This window comes from Tetrao urogallus (assembly GCF_951394365.1).
Source record: "Tetrao urogallus genome assembly, chromosome: 10".
In the NCBI taxonomy this organism is placed as follows: domain Eukaryota; kingdom Metazoa; phylum Chordata; class Aves; order Galliformes; family Phasianidae; genus Tetrao; species Tetrao urogallus.
Genome location: NC_136823.1, coordinates 15,173,457 through 15,192,256, shown reverse-complemented (window position 1 = coordinate 15,192,256; position 18,800 = coordinate 15,173,457). Strand labels below are relative to the sequence as shown.

General features: G+C 40.2%; 1 protein-coding gene across 1 annotated transcript in view; it reads right to left on the bottom strand.

Annotated features, from left to right (window-relative positions):
• The window catches only part of TAFA1 (TAFA chemokine like family member 1), a gene marked incomplete at both ends in the record, with an annotated part of 193,253 nt that extends 176,404 nt beyond the window's left edge, over window positions 1-16,849 (bottom strand). The window contains one exon of the mRNA XM_079540254.1: window positions 16,732-16,849. Coding sequence (XP_079396380.1) covers window positions 16,732-16,849 — 118 coding nt within the window. The remainder of the gene's footprint in view (window positions 1-16,731) is intronic.
• Window positions 16,850-18,800: the final 1,951 nt, after the last annotated feature.

Here is an 18,800-nt window from a genome sequence, read left to right as displayed (position 1 = left end):
TTCAGACGTTAGGGGAAACAACCAGCTACATACACCAATTATTAAATTTTTAAAAGACCTGGAGATAAGTATTTAATTAGAAGAATGCAGGCAATGAAGGGATTCCAGCTCCAGAAGCTGATGGCTGTGCAGTGATTGCAAAGAGGATGTGGGACAGCAGGAGGAGTGAGCCCTCTCCTCTGTGATGCTGGGCTTACAGCCCCATGAGCAGAGGGGATCAGCTCAGCTTAATTGAGTTAAGCACAGTGACTAATGCTAATCGGAATTTTTTTTATTAGGATTATTTTTGAGGTAACAATATTTAAAACCTAACAGCATTGAAGCTGTTCAGCAGCGATTTTAGTAGGAGGGAGTTGCTGAGGGTCAGGGCAGCACTCAGCCCCACAGCCCACGTTAGAACCTAGCTGCCTTTTCCATGCTCTTCTTTCCTGCACCACTGCCAACACAAAGCCCCTTCTACAACAATTCGTGGATCTTTAATTTGTTCTACTCTCCATCAAAACTCTGACAGACTTTTCATTATACTTTAAAGCAGCTATTTTTAATTGTTTCCCAGTCAAATCTAATTGTGAAGTGTAACTGCTGCAGCTTTGGAAAAAAACCCACCGTGAACTGTTACATAGATGGGAAGTGACAAAGTCAGAATGTGAGTTGCAAGAATAAGGAAGCAAATTAGTTTTGAGGAAAGCCTCCTGATATCCAGGAATCCGTAATTCCCACATTTCTACAATGTGTATCTGTGCTCCTGCTGAAATTTCTCTGTGCTTACCAGTCAGAGCCAGTTTTGCTTTCTCTCCAAATGGCCAAAGATCTGTCTGGGCTGCAATTATGAACCAGTGTCACAATGACATGAAAATGTAATGTTACAGTTGTAACAAAAGCAAATCTAAAGGATCTCAAGGTTTTAATATTTCAATAAGGTTAAAGCAGGAGTGTTAAATTATTTAAGTTCTGGAATAAGATATAAGCACTAGAGCAATATAGCATCCATACTCAATATCTGTTCGTGTGCAGAGGTGATATCTACGTGATAAACTGCAGGAGTGTGAGGTAAATTAATTTACTATGCACTTTGATCACAATACCCTCTCCTGGCCTACTAAGCCCCTTCCCAGCAGACTTGCTCTAACATCCCAAATCACTGAACATTTTCATTGCTGCCAGTAAAAAACAATGTTCTATAATCTATCTCATTTTCCCCTCACAGGTGTGGAAGTTTCCTTCCTCAAGAAAAATAATAAATGTAAATTAAGCTACAGAAACACATACCGATGGATCCTTCATATCCTCCACTCCCCCACATTATATACCTATATAAGAGACTTCAAAATGAGAACACATCTTCAGATGCTGACAGCTGGGTGAGACGCTGCACTGTCTGCGTGTGCCTTGGTGGCAGGGGAAAAATGAATCAAGAGCAGATGTATAGTTCTCCAACTACAATGATTTAATATTATTATTCATTTATTGGCATTACACATCTATATATAATTCCTGGAAAAGCACTAATAGTTTAATCTACAAATGCGCTCACAGTTTGACATTTTCAGGCTATAGACAACAACATGAGAAAAATGCTAATTAATACATCCATCACTGCCAGAGGAAGTGCGATGAAACCAAAATGTTTGGCAAGCTTACTGTAAAGAAAACCTGCTACTACCTCAAATCCTCACTCGCTGCTGAACAGCACATCTTTGTACTGCACCCAAAAACACAGCACAGTGCGGGGCAGATGCACTGAACCAGGAGCCCTGAGCATCCTCTTAATGCTGTTGCACACATGGCTACCAGCTGGGCAACTGCACCTTTCCTGGGTGTCATTGAGCAGCAAATCTCTGGAGGAACTGATTGTATAGTTTTGAGGATTCTGGATCTTACCCTATATATATATATATAAATATATATAAAAATTTATATATTTTATATATATATATATATATATATATATATATAGGGTAAGATCCAGAACCATATCCATATATATAATATAAATTTATATATTTTATATATATATATATATATATATATATATATATATATATATATATATATATATATATATATATAAAGTGTATGGCTCCCCAAAAACCCACAAAAGAAATCTAGGCGATAGCAGTGAGCACAAAGCAGAAGGTGAGTTGTCTTATAGCTAAGGTGTAGGTATGTATGTACACGAGAACACCTCAATTACTTTCCACCAATATACTAAAGCTTTGTTTACAACATAAAGTGCACTTACCCAAATATCTAACTGTTAGAAACAGCCATAGCACATTTTAGGCATTTGCTCCACTTGCACTGATATATATTTTACAAGTTCTTACTGGAACCATAACTCAAAATTTAATAAGAAAAGTATTTACTGAGAAGTGAGAAGAAAAGCAAGACAACTCATCCTGCTTCATGCCTCATGCATTTATCCTTTATGATTTTAAGTGCTTCATTTAGAAAACACAACCCTTGAGAGCTCTGATATCTAGCTGGCCAGCTGAGCTTAAAGGTGTGAGCTTAAAGTTCTGTGAGGAACTTCCTCCTGATATCCAATCTAAACTTCCCCTAAGTTTCCACAGTTCAGACCCTGATGTCCCAGTGCAGAAGCAAAGCTTAAAGGTAAAGAAATTAAAAGAGATTGGAATAGACCTGAATAAGGAGGCTTTGCAACAGAACAAAGTCAGACTTCCTTCCTTACAGCATCTTTCCACAAGTTCCAGCTAGAGAAGGGAGAGAGACTTCAGAGAGAAGAGGGTATCCAAAACTGGGTCGTTTGTTTACTGAGAAATAGTTATTACAGATATCAAAGTATTCAGAGCACCAGAGCAAAATGGAAATTTCTCATCTTCTTCCTGTTACAAGATGTGTATTTTTGTTCTTTGTGACATTTACATGCCACAGTAAAAGCAACAAGAAAAGAAATACGTGCAGTCCAGCATAAAGACTCACACTTTCATGTCATAAATGCCAAGACAACAAAGAATCTGCACTTCTGCATCATGGCTTACTGTCCTGAATGTGTTAAGCAGGGTTTTAGTAGGATGGCACCCACTACCTTCTGCACATACAGATATTTCGTAAAACTGAATTGCAAACGAAGTATTTGCTCATTCACAATATCCACTATCGTCTATAATTTATAGGTAAGTCATTGGAGGGAAAAAAAAAAAGATGGACGGATTTCAAGGGCTGTTTGTTGCTTAATCTCAATTTATCATGATACAAGAACAGTGTGAAAATATAAGTCATACATAATAATAAAAAACAGCAAACACACACTCAGACATTCTTTGTTTTCTAATGAACAAATCACCTATAAAACCAATCTACATTTCCTATTTGACGTTGGCTTGCCATTGATCTGGGCAGCAGCACAAAAACACACTATGCACAGTTAACCAGTTATCGTTCCAAAGCCAAACAGTGGCGCTTTGCAAAGCAGAGTTTATGTAAAAATGACAAAATTCGATGCTACCACTTAGAGAAAGACATTTCTAATATAAAGCCTCAGCTAACAATAAGAACTCTGGAAGCACCACCTCTTAAAATAAAGTGAGAATCCAGTTTGCATTTCTTCGAGGATACCAAATAAGTGCTACAGGTGTATATTTGTAAAGAAGGAGCACTGATCTCAGACACAAATAACTACATCACTCTGACAAGCGAAACCAGCTTATTAAATTAGCAGAGGTCTGGAGATGACAGAAGTCAGCTAAATACTGCAATAGCATCACAGACATCAACCCACCCAAGCTGTGCCTTTGCTCCCCACTGGCTCCTGCTTTTGTTCTAAGAGGAAGTGCAGAGGCCAGGACCCTAAGGCACAGCTTCTGCCTCCTCCAAACGTAGGCAGAAAAAAAAAATCATAGAATGGAATCACTGAGGCTGGAAAAGACCCTTAAGGGTCATCAGGTCCAACAATCAGCCTCATGCAAGTCTAACCAACCATGTCCCTAAGCACCACATCCACACATCTCCTAAATACCTGCAGGGATGGCTGTTTCACCACCACCCTGAACAGCCTGTTCTGATTCTGATGCCTGGCCAGACTTTCTGTGAAGAACTTTCTCCTGATATCCAATCTAGACATCCTCTAAATTTCCACAGTTCAGACCCTGATGTCCCACTGCAGAAGCACAGCAGCTGAAACTATGCCCACCTCACATAGAGTTGGCATTGTAAGACAACAGCACTCCTTCTTGAGAGAAAGAGGAGCAGGAAACCAATAAAATAAGAGCATCTAGATACAATACAAAGCACAATTTAAGGAAAGAAGCAGTACCTTCTGCTCTAGACTTCTCTTTTTCCATAAAAAAAAAAATAATTTAATCTGGCTGTTCTTTGCTTTTCTTTCAGTGTTTAGAAATCGGACAAATTATTTCAGGTTTTGTTTTCTTTTTCTTTTCCAGTTAGCAAGGAAAACAATTAAATTGCTCTAAACTAATTTCAGAACGTAAATACTGTGCCAAATCAGCATTTGATATCTTGCTTTGGCTGTCACATAAAAAAATTCAATTATTTACACTGCTTTAGTCACACAAAGGAAATATTGCTTTGCAAAATGCAGTGTTACCCTGTGTATTCCTCTTGCCTAGGAAAATAAACAATTGTCACAATAGAAATGAAAGTCTGCTACAATTCCTTATGCACGCAGAAGCTCATAATCACAAGATGTTAGAAATAATTACTTTTGCATTAATGCAGCAGTACAGATGAAATCAAGTCCAAGTTTGATTTTCAAGATCTAACAGAAGCCTCTAAATACCTTCTGCAAGCCAGGTAGCAGCCATCAGCTGGAGCTCGGCTGCCATACTGCACGAGAGAAAAAAGATTGAGCGGAAGAGCCCAGTCCAACCCAACATGAGATGGGATGTGGGATTCCTGCTATGCTTCTGTGACAGTACAAAACCCTTCTGGGAAATCTAACACTGGTTAAAAAGCATTCAACAGCAGTCCCCATCACACCTCCAGCCTTTGTGAGTCATCTTCCAGGTAGGAATCTCCACAGCATCGTTCTCTTGGGGAGGACCTTCCAAGCCTCAACTCCGAGCAATCCATGTCTTTAGAAGCAATTAAGAGAGCAAAGTTCATTCGCAGCAAATAGGCTGATTCTTTCCCTTTTATTTATTTTTTTTTTTTAAATAAGATTTATCTTGCCACAGGTTTTTATGCTGCTGTAGCCAGCCTGCAAGCGTTTTGAGATAACAGCATGCAGTTAACAAGATCTGCAAGTCAGACGCGTTATAAAAATACACTCTAAGTTATGCAGAATCAGTGTTACACTGCCTGCAGGAGATTGGAAGCATTGTACTCTGGTAGGAAGCACAGCCATGGAGAGAGTTAAACACACTTAAAACAAATCTTTTTGTCCAAAGACAAGCCCAGCCTACTCATCTCCTAAAAGAAGCAGTTAAGCAAAGAAGTGGAGAGTTGCACATTGAAGCCAGTAGAACACTGCCCATCTGCACGTGCTGAGCCTCTTTTTTAGCTGAGAATAGGAATACAAGGAAAAAAATCCACTGCATTTTACAACTTGTTTGTCAATTGAGCTAGAGTAAGTGAACGTGAAGGCTCTTTACACCTCACAGCTGGGGCAGTCAGATAGATTATAGCTTAACCACCATGAAAGTTTAAGCTGCTGTGAAGTTGGCTTACACTAAAGCACTTGATTTCATGAAAAGAAAAAGCAAAAAGCTTCATGATCCTCACTGAGCTCACAGCAATGCTTGCACTTGCTCACCAAGCCATGCTGAGGATGCCCAGGGACAGTATGCCTGCCATGGGTACCAGCTGGGAGGACAGACTCTCTTGCAGCCACCAGACATTACCAAAAGCTCGCTTAAGGAACAGAATAACAGCACCTCCACTACTGAAAATACATCCATGATGGAGATCTCAGTACCCTCATGTGATGCAATGCTAGATGTTATGGAAGTACTGCACATCATACATGGGGATCAGCCACGGTTGGACAAGAAGGGAAAGAAATACCTCAAACAAAAACAAGTGCTGCTTTGGGTGCTCTCTCCACAGCAAACATTGATGCTCTGGAGATTACATGTGCTGTCAGCATATGGATTTTCTTCCAACAATAGCACATAAGAATTTTGTTCATATACTTGGTTCTGATGTGAAACACAGACATTAAAGCCCTTCTTTAAAAGCAGGGAGGTCCTTACAAAAGGAACTCCAAAGCTGTAATAAAAGTGTGCTACATAGTTAGTACCTAAACAAAACACAATTTTGTTCTATTTAAATTTGAAAGCAGGAAAATTCATATAGAGTTGAAATGAAATCCCAAACAGACTTTGATTCATAGATTCTGCCAGGATGAAGGGATTACCCCTTCTCACCTGTTAAAGTGCACGGCCCCTCAGAGGCAGGGAGCAGCACTCTAAAGTCATAATCCTTATCAGAAGAACTGCAGCATAACTGTGATACTACTTTGTAGTTTGTTTCCATCTCTAGACTCTATAGATTCTCTTATTTCTCTGAAAGATTAGAAAACAAAACAGGAACATAAGCGAATAATTCAATTTACTTAAGAACTTAATTCAAGGGGGACTCACACAACCCGAGCCTCAGAAGAAGACCATGACTGATAAAGAAACCACTTGATATCCTACTGCATGTACAAAGCACATCATCATGAAACACTGCAGCTCAAAGCTAATTCAAATCCAATCTAAAAAGTCAAGGAACTATTTTACCAGGGGAAACCATCAAATGACTCATGTTGAAAACAGAAATCCCTTTCCCTTTAATTTGTGCCTATTTTTATCCCCAGCATTTGTTGATTTCCAGAGCCTGCTTCACCCAACCTGACCAGCACACTTATTTCTATGGCAATATCACGACCTCAGTGAGGTGCCTCGATTTCACTACAACATCAAAACAGTGGAAAAAATTGGGGATGTGAAGGATGAGGGTCTGATTCCCGCAATACACAAATCCAAGCACAGAAGGAAAAATACAAACAAAAGCCATAAACTGCTGCAATAGTAAATTTCCTTTGTATATAGTCTGCTGTAGGAACAGGAACAAAACATGTAACTTACCCCACCGGAAAATCTGATTCACAGACAGAGCCTTTCCTGTGGGTGAGAAAAGTTATAGATCATATTTTCCTGCGTTAGAAAATACAGTTAACAAAATTTGGTATCAATGTCAGAAAATGAAAAAGTATCTTACATGTCAAATCTGTTTTTCCCCAAATAGAAATGGTTGAGACTATTTGATAAATACGCATGTTGTTCTAATTGGGATGAATTCAAGAGGTATTCTGTTGCTCGTACCTCACCCAGGTGCATCAGCTCTGAAAAGTTTTACAGAACCTTTTAGGAATGTGAGCGCCTTAAGAGCACACATAAAAGAAACTGATTCAAATGGAGACATTTAGAAAGAGAATAAATTGAGGGGGTGGGTGGAGAATGAGTGTGGCTAAAAACTTAGAGAACAGCAGCTGGTCCGGCTACACTGAGGACCTTCCACTGAGTTACCGCATCTCTGCCCGGTGCTCTCCTAAGGGTGATAACACCACATGCCCACTGTTCACAGCCTGCACCCAATCAGGGCACCATTTCAACGACTGCATTCCCCAACACTTCCTCATACCATTCTTTAAGCAGAAACCTTGGCAAAACCCACATTTATCTTTTAGCACTCTACAGATTCTAGAGTAGACTCGTAATGAAGTTTAAGTAACAAATACAAGCAGGAGATGAAGATAACTTATGGAATTGAATGAGTTGACATTTATCAACGGAACTAGCATTAAACAACTACTTTATTCTCAGGGATAAAAGAAATGCAGAAAGTTTCCAGTCAAGACAACTAGGAATAAGAATGCCACCTCTGGAGTCACTGGAGTGCCCTACATGGCAGCTGACCTGCACTCAACGTGCTGTGACAAACAGGGATGTGCATGGTGGAGCATCACTGACATGGCTTCTGTGTGTCTGCTTCACCATGAGCCCCACACCTATTTCCCACTGCAGGTACAGATGGGCATTAAGAGGCCGTAAACATTCTGCCACTGTGTAGCCTTGGGAAAACCAGGAGGTCCCCATGGACACCCTTCCAATTAGGTAGGGAACACCAAACATCTTAAAGTTTCCTCACTTTTTTTTTTTTTAGTCTTATGGAAATGAACAGAAGAGTGTTGCCTTACACTTAGGCATCGAATCAACTCATTTAGGGACTGCTATCTGTGGTGTTTGGGCCTCATTAATTTTCTCTTCCAAAGTTGCATTCAGACACTCTCAGGCTTTTGTCTATTGCTGTCATCATGGCATTTGCATGCACTAATCCATGACAAATGGTTTCATTTGATGCACATTGGATTTTCTTGCCTGCCAACTAGAAAGATAATAGAAATACCAAGAGAAGCTAAATTAAAACTAAAGGAGTTGCATATTTTCAGAGAAACTCAAAACAAAGTTAAGATAAACACCACCTGGGCAGCTGAATTTGCAAAGAAAGGGTTGAGGTTTCAGCTACAGAAAGACGGTTTCTAAAACACAGCTTTTTTCCCCAGGTCATTAAAGCCTCACAAAAATATTACTACAGAAATAATTATACTACAGATGGGGGAGCTGGCTTAGATGCAATCATTCTCTGTCAAGTCATGCACTGGCACACTGAAACCAATTACAAATTCATTTGTAGACCTCCGTTATCTTCAACTCATCTCTTCAGTTCTCATTTTCATGCATCATGGTGCTCTTTTGGCTGACTGACCACTCAAATTTAAAAGCATCCCATGGAAGCAGCCAGAAAGTTCTTCATGAGTTGATGACAGTCACAGTGAAGAGCTTTAGCGTAGACCTACTGGCTTATAGATTTAAGCAATATTTTAGTTAAGACCAATACTACTGGTCTCTATTGCAACAGCAGATTGAGAAAGCTGATTTAAGGAAAAAAAAAAATTGAGAGCAACTTCTGGCAACAGAAGTCCTCCTTTATGTTCAGTGATTCTGAATACTAAGAGGAACACGAGAACTTCAAGTTTGCTTTGGTATTGAATCTGCCTGAAGCATAGCTGTTACTATGATTTCTCTTCAGCATTTAGGGGAAAAAGGTGCTAAACAATAAGTTCCCTTCATTTATTCGTGTCCTATTAAAAAATAAACATACTAATCAATGAAACTGATTTTCCAAATAAACCATTCTTGCTTGCTCCCAAACACTTAATTAAACACAATTAACTCTCGTTTGTTTTGGCAGCCAATTAATGTCATGATCAAATAAATAGATTCCACGAGAAAAGATTATAATTAATAAATCCCTAACAATACAGTAGAATTACACTGAAGCTTTGCTTGACAAAAATACTTAGTGGCATTTTTTAAAAGCATTAATGAGGACACTGAAAAAAAAAGTTTTATCAAGTGTGCACCAGAACTTGAAAGGCCCAGTTCCTCACTTTCCAACAAAGCAGCACGTGTGATGTGAGGTGTTTCCCAATCAAGTCCTCCATCTGTATGGCTTTCACTCATTTGCAAATTAACTACAAGTGAGATTTTAACTCATTGTATCTGGTAGATTTACTGTGAAAGCTCTTGATTTGTCACCTACAGAATCTGAAATATCGATCCAATAGGAGTGAGTGTTGGATCACATCAAATGACAGATTAAATGCATATTTTTACTGGATCTGCAGCTCTCCTAAAAACAAAGAAACAAGGCTTACCATTCAATCTGTGCTTTAACTGCCTACTGCATAACATACAACCCCATACCCTGCCTACAGCTTGTACGAAAAATATTGAGACTCAATTTCTATTAAGAGTTCAGCCTGCATGACCTTTAGTGGGAACTGCTGGTGTAGATCAGTCTTCTCCCAGGTTCAAAGTCAAGACACCACAATAAGAAAATAATTGAAGAAATTATATCCTGCTTCACTTGATGATTCTGAAGGGATAAGTGAGTTCCAGGCCTTGGGCAGTGCAGAACCTTTACTGATTAAGCCATGAGAGTGCACTGAATTCCAGAAACACTCAGAGCAGATGGGCATCTACAACTGGAGTGCAAGGTGCTGGGATCGCAGCAAGCATTTAGGAGTCGATTCTTAAAATCCCGATTCATTCACATCAACCAAGACCCTAGCAAGGTCCTTCCTTTGTGCCACCAACTCACTTTCCAAGCACATCTAGTTTTTAGCTTTTTTTTTTCCCCTCCACCCTAACAAAGGAAAAGAAGGATTACTATGGAATACTACGAACAATTATCATCAAATAGTAGCCACAGTGATCTTATCACTGGAGAAGTGACCTTCAAGGACAGCAAGACTGGTTTCTTCACTGAATGCAAAGGAAAAGAGGAAGACTCCTGTTCTGAAAGGAATACAGAAGGTGAAAGAGAGATGTCAGATAATCTTCTAAATAGAGCATAGAAATATGAGTCACAAATACATACATGGGGCTTTTGTAACTTCATTCAGCTTAATTTACACCCCCAATTCTCCACTGTGCATCACTGACTGAATCTAATAAATTTGGAGTCCAACTGTGCTGCAGTCGTAACAGTGCCTACCTAGAGCACAATGAAAAGTCCCCAGCACTGCTACCATGCAAAAAGTCCAGCTGGAGTGAGCTGTTCTATACAGAGCATCTGGAAATGGCAAAAATGCTGAATCCCATCACAAAAATAGATCTCGCTCACAGCAAAGGTTGATTTCACAGCAGCACAGAAAAGAGAATATACAAAGAAATCCAAAGATTGCAAGAGGGATAGGATAAAACAATATGAAATTTAATGGGAGAAGAGACGCCTATCTTATGGGGAAATGCACTTGGATATTGCCTTTTAAAATATAAATGAGTCTAGGATTTAAGTAGGCTAATCATTAAAGGCAGGCTTCTGATGTTATCAGCAGAAACACTCCTGTGCAGAGCAAACTGTATTTGCCTTTGGGGGTTATATTTGTAGGTGCCAACTTTTCCTTAGAGCTCAACCACCGCAGTATGAATTCTCACGGTCTTTAAAACTGTGATAGCAAGCTACAAATAGTACAGAGCTTCAAGAGGTCCCTTCTGTGACTCATGGAGCCTCAGGGCAGCTCCAGAAGAGGAAGGCATTGCATTCAGAGGGGCTTTTGTGTCCCTACTCCCCCACAGCAGCTCCAGCCCTGCAGAGGGATGTGCCACACTACTGCCCACATAGCCACCCATAAAGAAGTTGGAGGGGGACTTGAGGTAGCATGAGAAGGATGTACCAAAGCTGAGCACAGAAAAAAATGCATCAATTGCACCTATAAGAGCAGAGCTGTCTCTTAGAATACCACTGTCAGCACCCTGGGCTCCTGCTGTCACACAACAGGACAGCAATGCTCACAGCAGCTCGTAGAGCCACGCTGTGCGCAGTGGGTATCCAGTGCCCATCACACACCTTGGCCACATTGTTCTTCACAGCCCATTGAGCTGCAACACCTGCTCCCCACAGCCTGTGTTGCCTCCCTGGATCAGAAGTAATGAGGCAGCTGAGCAGCTTGACCGGTGACAGCTTTCCTCCACCTGCATACAAGCCATGCTCCCATCTCAGGTGAAGGAGAGAGGCACTCTCCTGCCATCCACCTTCCATCAAGTACCCCATACTCACTAGCAGTGCTGCAGACCCTCTCCTCTATCTGAGGGAAGGAAGACCATTAAAGTAACAGCTCAGAGGCCCTAGAAAAACACAGCCAAGTCTCTGGATGCAAACACCCCCTATAGCCACGTTTCTCTGATTTGGATGTTTGACTCCTCAAAAATCAGTCTGCAGCACCTCTAATATAGCCTGCTGCTGTTAAGAAGTGCATTGCACAAGATTTACAGGCAACTCAGTGTTATCATGCTGGCAGCAGCCCTACCTCAGCCTGAGCTTCATTACATCAGTTCTCTGCCTACACAGACCACAAACATGTTCATCCACTTATGTCCAAATATATTGTGTGGGACCAGGAAATGCAGTCAGTACCTCCAGGCTGGATTGCTTTACATTGCAGTAGGTAATTTCATATTTTCTAGAACAGATCGTGAAGACTACAGTTATACAACAGAAAAGTATTGAGAGAGAAAGAATTCCAGCAAGCACCTGTGGGATACCAAGCTGGGTATTTGGGATTGTCTGATTCTGAACAAAGCAAGATGTATACAGACACAGCATTTCAAGTGCATTTACAGACATAAATGAGAACTAAATCAGGTGCTAAAGCTATCAGTTTGTTTCTTCCAATTAACACAGCATGAAGCACCAGTTGCCAAATTTCACATCCATGAGCTGATCTACTGCACACAGGTGGAGTCATTGCACACCATTATGAACACTGTATAATAAAGGCAACAATTTGCATTCCCACCATATGATTAATGGAATACAATTCTCACAGAAACCATACACTTCTATGCATTAACTACCTGGTTCTACATCTGCTTCTATCAACACCAAGAGCAAAAACCCTGTTAAATGCATCTTCCATATCTCATTTGGCAAGCAGAAAATATTCTATTTACACTTTGCTGGGGAATGAGAGTCAGACCAACATTCTTCCCAGGCTGTTTTGAACGAAATAGCCACGTGTTTAGAGCATATAGTAGTCTTTCAAAATGGGAAAATATGCAGCTTCCTCCTAAGGCTATTAAAAAAAAAAAGCAGTGGGAAGGCCAAGATCGGAACATAGATCTTCTGCTCACCATCACAAACTCAAGCTTCCACAAAATGCTGTCTACTAAGAAAGATGCTCAGAACACTTAGGTTGATGTTGGTGGTTAACTTGTGCAGAATTGCTTTGATACAGATTTTCCTCCTCACAGTATGTGGTATAGAGATTCCTTGAGATGATTTCTAATGGGTACATCATTAAGAACTGTCACAATAAAGATATTTTTATATTTAGTAGATATAGATTCTAGCCATCCTTAATTCACTCTGTGACTTCTTCCTCGGAATAAACTTATTTTTAATTAACATATTTGCAAATGTCAGCATTGCTATAGTAAGTACATGTTTCTGCCTGTGTCTGCTGCGCATCTTTATGCTGAATGCAAGACTAACCCAGCATCCTTAATATGTAGCTAATTATCTTGCATGAACTTACAGGCTCCAGTGTGCTTTCCTGCGTTTTTAAGCAACACATGGCCAGTATTGCCCACTGCGATTCAATGCCAGCTAACAAGTCCTTGCTGGGTGCAAGATGTCCCTCATTTATGGAACAAAGCCAGAAAATTCACTAAGAACTGCACCCTACACAGATTTTTAAATTATTATTTTTAATTTAGGAAAAAAAAAACCTGAGACCCTTTGCTTTTTAAATATCTCATTTTCCTGCCAAATGCCAGCATCTACTCTCTGCCTCTGGGGCAGAGTCAATACTGTCAATCAGATGATCAATGAACTATCACAGGCACTTGGCTAACTCTGCAAATCACAACCTGTCCACTCTAATCCTCAGGCCAATTCAACAGCTCTACAACCGTCTGCATCTTACAGCAGAAAATGGCCAATGTGGAATTCTTCTCATTACTGCCGGTTCTTATTAAATCACACAAATGACATGCTTCTAAAAAATGAAGGGGTCTGCCCCCCCCCCCCCCCCCACGTTACATTCCCCGTGAACTCTTTCATGCATCCTTTGTCTAACAGTTTTCATGAAAATGAAAAATATTCATTAAAACACTGCAGACAACGATGCGTATTACCCAGGGGGAATCATGCTGCAAAGGTGTTCAGTTAGCTTACTCCAAGATCCTCAGATTCTGCTGGAAAAACCCAAAAACCCACCCTGCCCATCTCTTTTGTCTCAACTAAAAAAGAACACCATCAGTTGAAGTACTTAACAGCAGCATCGAAACTTTTTGTTGCGTTAATGAGACAAGAAGGAATTCACAGACAACTACAGACAGCACAATAATCCATCTTCACATCCAGCAATATTTACCGTCCTCTGACTACCTGTGCCCTCCTGCCAACATCTCAGAGAAGATACAGCCCCAGTCAATTACAAACACTGTCACGTAAAATGGTTTATCACATTTGTTTTCAGGTTTGTACCTTCTGCCAAGTCATCTAACCGAATAAAGGCCTGAATTATGAAACTGCATTCTAGACTGAAAGGAAGATTTAAACTTCTGTGATTGCACATTGTGTGTAGAAATTTATTTCAATCCATTCAGATGCTTGCTTAAGAAACTTTCAGGAAGGAAACAGAAAAGATCAGAAATATCTGATTGTAAACTATGTTGCCCTTGATTTCCAGTGTTTCAAAATGGAATTGACAGCAGCACTACAGATAGGTGTAGTCACTGCATTAATCCACTGAGTTCAGTTCAAGTTTATTATGCTAAATCCACTCCATGAGGATTTTATCTTTTAACTGCACCTTCTTGTGCTCAGTGAGACTTCTATTCATCGAGTATGAGAAGCACATGACTGGCTGGAATTTACCTTTTTCATCATCTTGTACCAAAGTAACCCCACAATGGAGCTGAACAGCTCTGTTCTTGTTTTAGAGCTTCTATTATCTATGGAAGATCACAGGCTGAAGGAAGAGGTATGCTGAGCACGCTATTGATCACAGCTATATTTGCTGATTCAATAAGTTGAAATTTCATATACCAAATATTAAATTACTGAAATTATGTATTGGTTCATCTGCATCCATTTTTTACTCACTTTTATTTAGCTGAACATTTTAATCTTACTTACACGGTGACTAACTAAAAGTAAATGACGCATTCCTAACATTATAAATATGAAAAATAGGGGGTGCTCAGGGACTGCAGTTGAATACATTAAAATCACTCTGTTTGCTAATTAACATATTTCCATCCCTTTTACATACAACTTTTTCCATTCAATTGGTGGACTGCAAATTCACTGCCTTGTAAAAAACACTCCCTTGATTTTCTGTTGTGACAGCGGAAATTGCCCAAGATCTGGAACAGTTTCCCTAAAGAATGCCTGCTTGCTGGTACTTCCCAGGTGCCACACAGTCTGAATCAGAGGTGAACATCATGTCAAATTCCACTCATCTGTCAGCGTAGTGGATTATTTCTTGAGAGACTGAAATTGGCTGCCTGGGATCGGAACGCCATCAATCTTGTTCATGTAGGGTGCGGAGATGCTGCCTGAGAAAGGCTCGCAGGAGGGAAAGCTGGGCTGTTTCTAAGTAGGTGATGAGGCAGCTGTAAAACCTTCACTCTATCTGTATCTCATCTCTGAGTGAAAGATTTTGTCATATTTCGCATTTCCCCAACACTTGGTATGCGCTCAGTGTGCCACTGTTCTTGCCTCATAAAGGAGGTGATTTTTCAAGCTTAGGCAAATGTTGCAGAGTTCTGAATCTGTCCAGCTCATTTTTTCCTCATAATGTCACTTTTTTTTCAACCAATTTTGCAAAACAAGATTACATTTTCCTTTTGCCTATCTGCTTAGCTGCACCCTTTTTCCTTATTGCCTTCACTGGAGGACAGATTCAAATAACCAGGAGTAATACTCACAATTGAGTCATAACAAATATTTCTATCTTACTTTCTGAATAAGTGCCACTCAAAGACTCAGACTTCCAGTGGCAGCTGGTAAAGATGGTGGCATTACATTAACCAGTAGCTACTCAGAACTGATCCATCGAAGACTTACGTCTGTTCTTCTGTACTATGCATATTTTACTGCAAGCAAACTAGACTATGCCAAGAAGGAAGATCTATGACTTTTACACAAGGGAAATAACCAGGAAAACTTTGGGTTGCTAAAAATCTGTAGTTCAAGACATGCTCTCTTTGAAGGTAGGTCATTAGATTAAGAAAGACTTAAAAAAAAAAATAAATCAAAGTTTTCTTTATTAAATATTAAATGATGAATCATTGCAAGTTAACATTTGCCATCTTCAATTTCTTAAGCTCTTAAGACCTCTCCCTTCCTTCTGTGGATCTGGAATACACCACTCTGAGCCCATCTAAATTCAACCAGATGATAACACTGCTCTGGAATATGCCAACTCCTCAATTTTTAAACAAGGCTCATTCTCTTCAAAGCACAACTAACAGTTGAAAAAATAACGACCAATTTCTACCAATAAAAAACAGAAGTGCAATAAAACTAATGTGCAGCCCCTGCGGATCACAGTGGTAAACGTGTCTGAGCTCTTCATCGCAGACCTGTGGGACTAACTCCAACCTTACATGTGTTTAACTCCATGGGAAAGCCCAGACTCTTCTAAGCCACACACCCACATCCCCATCGATTTTGAGAGATAAATTTGAGAGTCTTAGACAAGCTCTATTCTCAGTTACGCTGAGGCAAACTCCCAACCTCTGGTGAGCAATAGAGACTGAGGAGATGTGGTAGCAGCATTCCAAATAGCAAAACCTTGTCCTGTTTGGGTTCCATACTGCAAACAAAATTACCCCAAACTGTTGTCACAATGTCTTTTTGAGTTATACGCTCACTCCAGAACTGCATGAGAAGGGGAGAAGGAGATAGAAATAAGGACAGAGACTAAACTGTAATCCAAAAGGAGACTCCCATATTGGGAAGTTGTTACAAAACAGTATTTAAAATAAATATTTTAACATCAGATTGGCAAAGCGCAACACATGTTTGACCAAATGAATTCATGCTCTGTAACATAAAGGCAGTCAACCTAGAAAAGTTAAATAACAAAATGGGTTTTTATGATTATTCAGTCATTCATCAAGATAGACATGAGCATGGCAGAAAGCCTGCAATCTTGGATCAGCTGCAGAATGCTGTCAGTCCTACCTGGTCTGTGCAGGTGATGCTGCTGGAAAGTGTGATGGAGGGATCCCTGACAGAGCAGCATTGCACAGGCACTTATCCACAAATACAGGACCCAGGACATTGCAGACACCACTGCCATTCTCTAAACAAAATATTAGACAGACGTTATTATCCATTGCCTTGCAGCGCGTAGAATAATCAGCTTCCATTACAACAGTATTGTTACTTTTCTACTTGTTTTGTTCAAAATCTTTTGTTGCCTGCCTATTCCCCCCCCTGCAGGATGCAATTGTCATACAACAAAGGTCATGTCCAAAAAAGAACAGTTGCTGTAACAGTATGCAGGAGCCAGGAGAACTTTAATAATTCAGAGACAAAAATGAAACTGTAATGATCTGAGGACCAGGGGAAAAAAAACAACAATAAGGCTGGGAAATTTTCCCTACACTGGTCCAACACCTAATTTACAGTTGTGGGGAAAATCAGCTAAAAAACACTGATATCCAGACAACATCAAAACTAATATAAATGCCTAATAGATAGGCATGTTATGTTATCAGGCATCAAGGCATTTCAACATTCCACCCAAAGACTGGGAGGTTCATTCTGCCCCAGAAGGTAACAGATTCTTGTTTTTGACTTTTGCAAGCATTAATTTTTAATTATGATGCTGCCTGCTAAAGAAAGTAACCATTTCTCAGAATTATCCTCTAACTCCCAAGTACAACCAGCTTTCTTTTGTTTGACCTGTGTGTGCACAGGGACCAGCCTGGCTGTATCCTGCATTTCATACATTCTCCGTAAAAGCTTTGCTCTTTTTCACAAGGCAGGTTGTGTCAAAATTCTACAGAAACTCTTACAGAAAGGCAAAGAGCACTTTGTTTCTGTCTCTCAGCGCTGACATGCTTGGGCATCAGGAACAGGCAATCATTTCCATGCTGGCATTCACTATTGTACTAGCTGCCTGAATTTTCCTCTGACTTTTCAACTTCGGCTCTTTCCCAGTGCCTGCAAGAATCTGGAGGCTTGCAAGGCTCAGCTACGCTACACATCGTCCGGTTCCCTTAACAACACCTTCTGCTGCATTTCATATTGCTAAATTAATCAAACTTGAGGCACTCTCCTTATTCAGCCAATGACATGATGCCATTTTCTGTCTAATAATCCAATCAGCTGAACATCATTTTCACAGGGGAAGAAAGACTTAGAGATCAAATCTCTCTCATAGAAAAATCGTGCCTTTACAAATACAGGTGAAAGTAAGAATTCTGTGTGCTCTATTGGGGGTTCTGCAGCAGGAAAATCAGCAGCATGAAAAGAGAAACTCAGCATCTATGAAACATACGCAAGAAAAATTATTTTCCCCCAAATTTTAAAGGAGTAGACATAGCCTCTGGATAGCTTTAAGACTAACTGTCAGGAGAGAGCCGCACAAACTGACAAATCTAATTAATAGCAAACAGCAAAACGTTGTTTTGATCAGCATGAGACTCTTCCTTCCCCCATTCGGAGTATCTGAAGCACTACTCAGCATATAATTGGTTCCATTGCTGACAATTTACTTCCAGCATACAGTGAACTCTGCTCTTCTCCTCAGACCCGCTTCCCTTGTGAAACATTCTGCCCCCTGAGCTCAGGGAGCTCCCAGCAGGCTCCTCGTGCCTGCAGGAATCAATGCCTTTATGTCACGTTTGGTGCTCCCATGCTTTTTACATGAGGGAAAGGTCACAGGGATGCACACAGGAACGTTTCAGGCATTTGGGTTATTTAAACCAAACTTCTGAAATCCTGGACAAAAAAACAAAGCAAAGCCAAACTTCCACAGTCTGCTAAATGCTTGTGTCAGCCTTCAGGAATCATGTTCCAAACCACATGGACAGCAGACTTCCTTAACCCACTCTCTTTTTTGGTGCTTTCCATTTCTACATTTTTCAAATCTTTACCAAACTGTTCTACTATAAACTACCTTTGCTGAAGCCCCAGCATTTCCTATAAACCTTCCTTCTTACTCTCATTTGTCAGCACTTATCATACACGCAGTTCTATGCACAGATCATCTCCTCATTATTAAGAAACACAGCAGCAAGTAT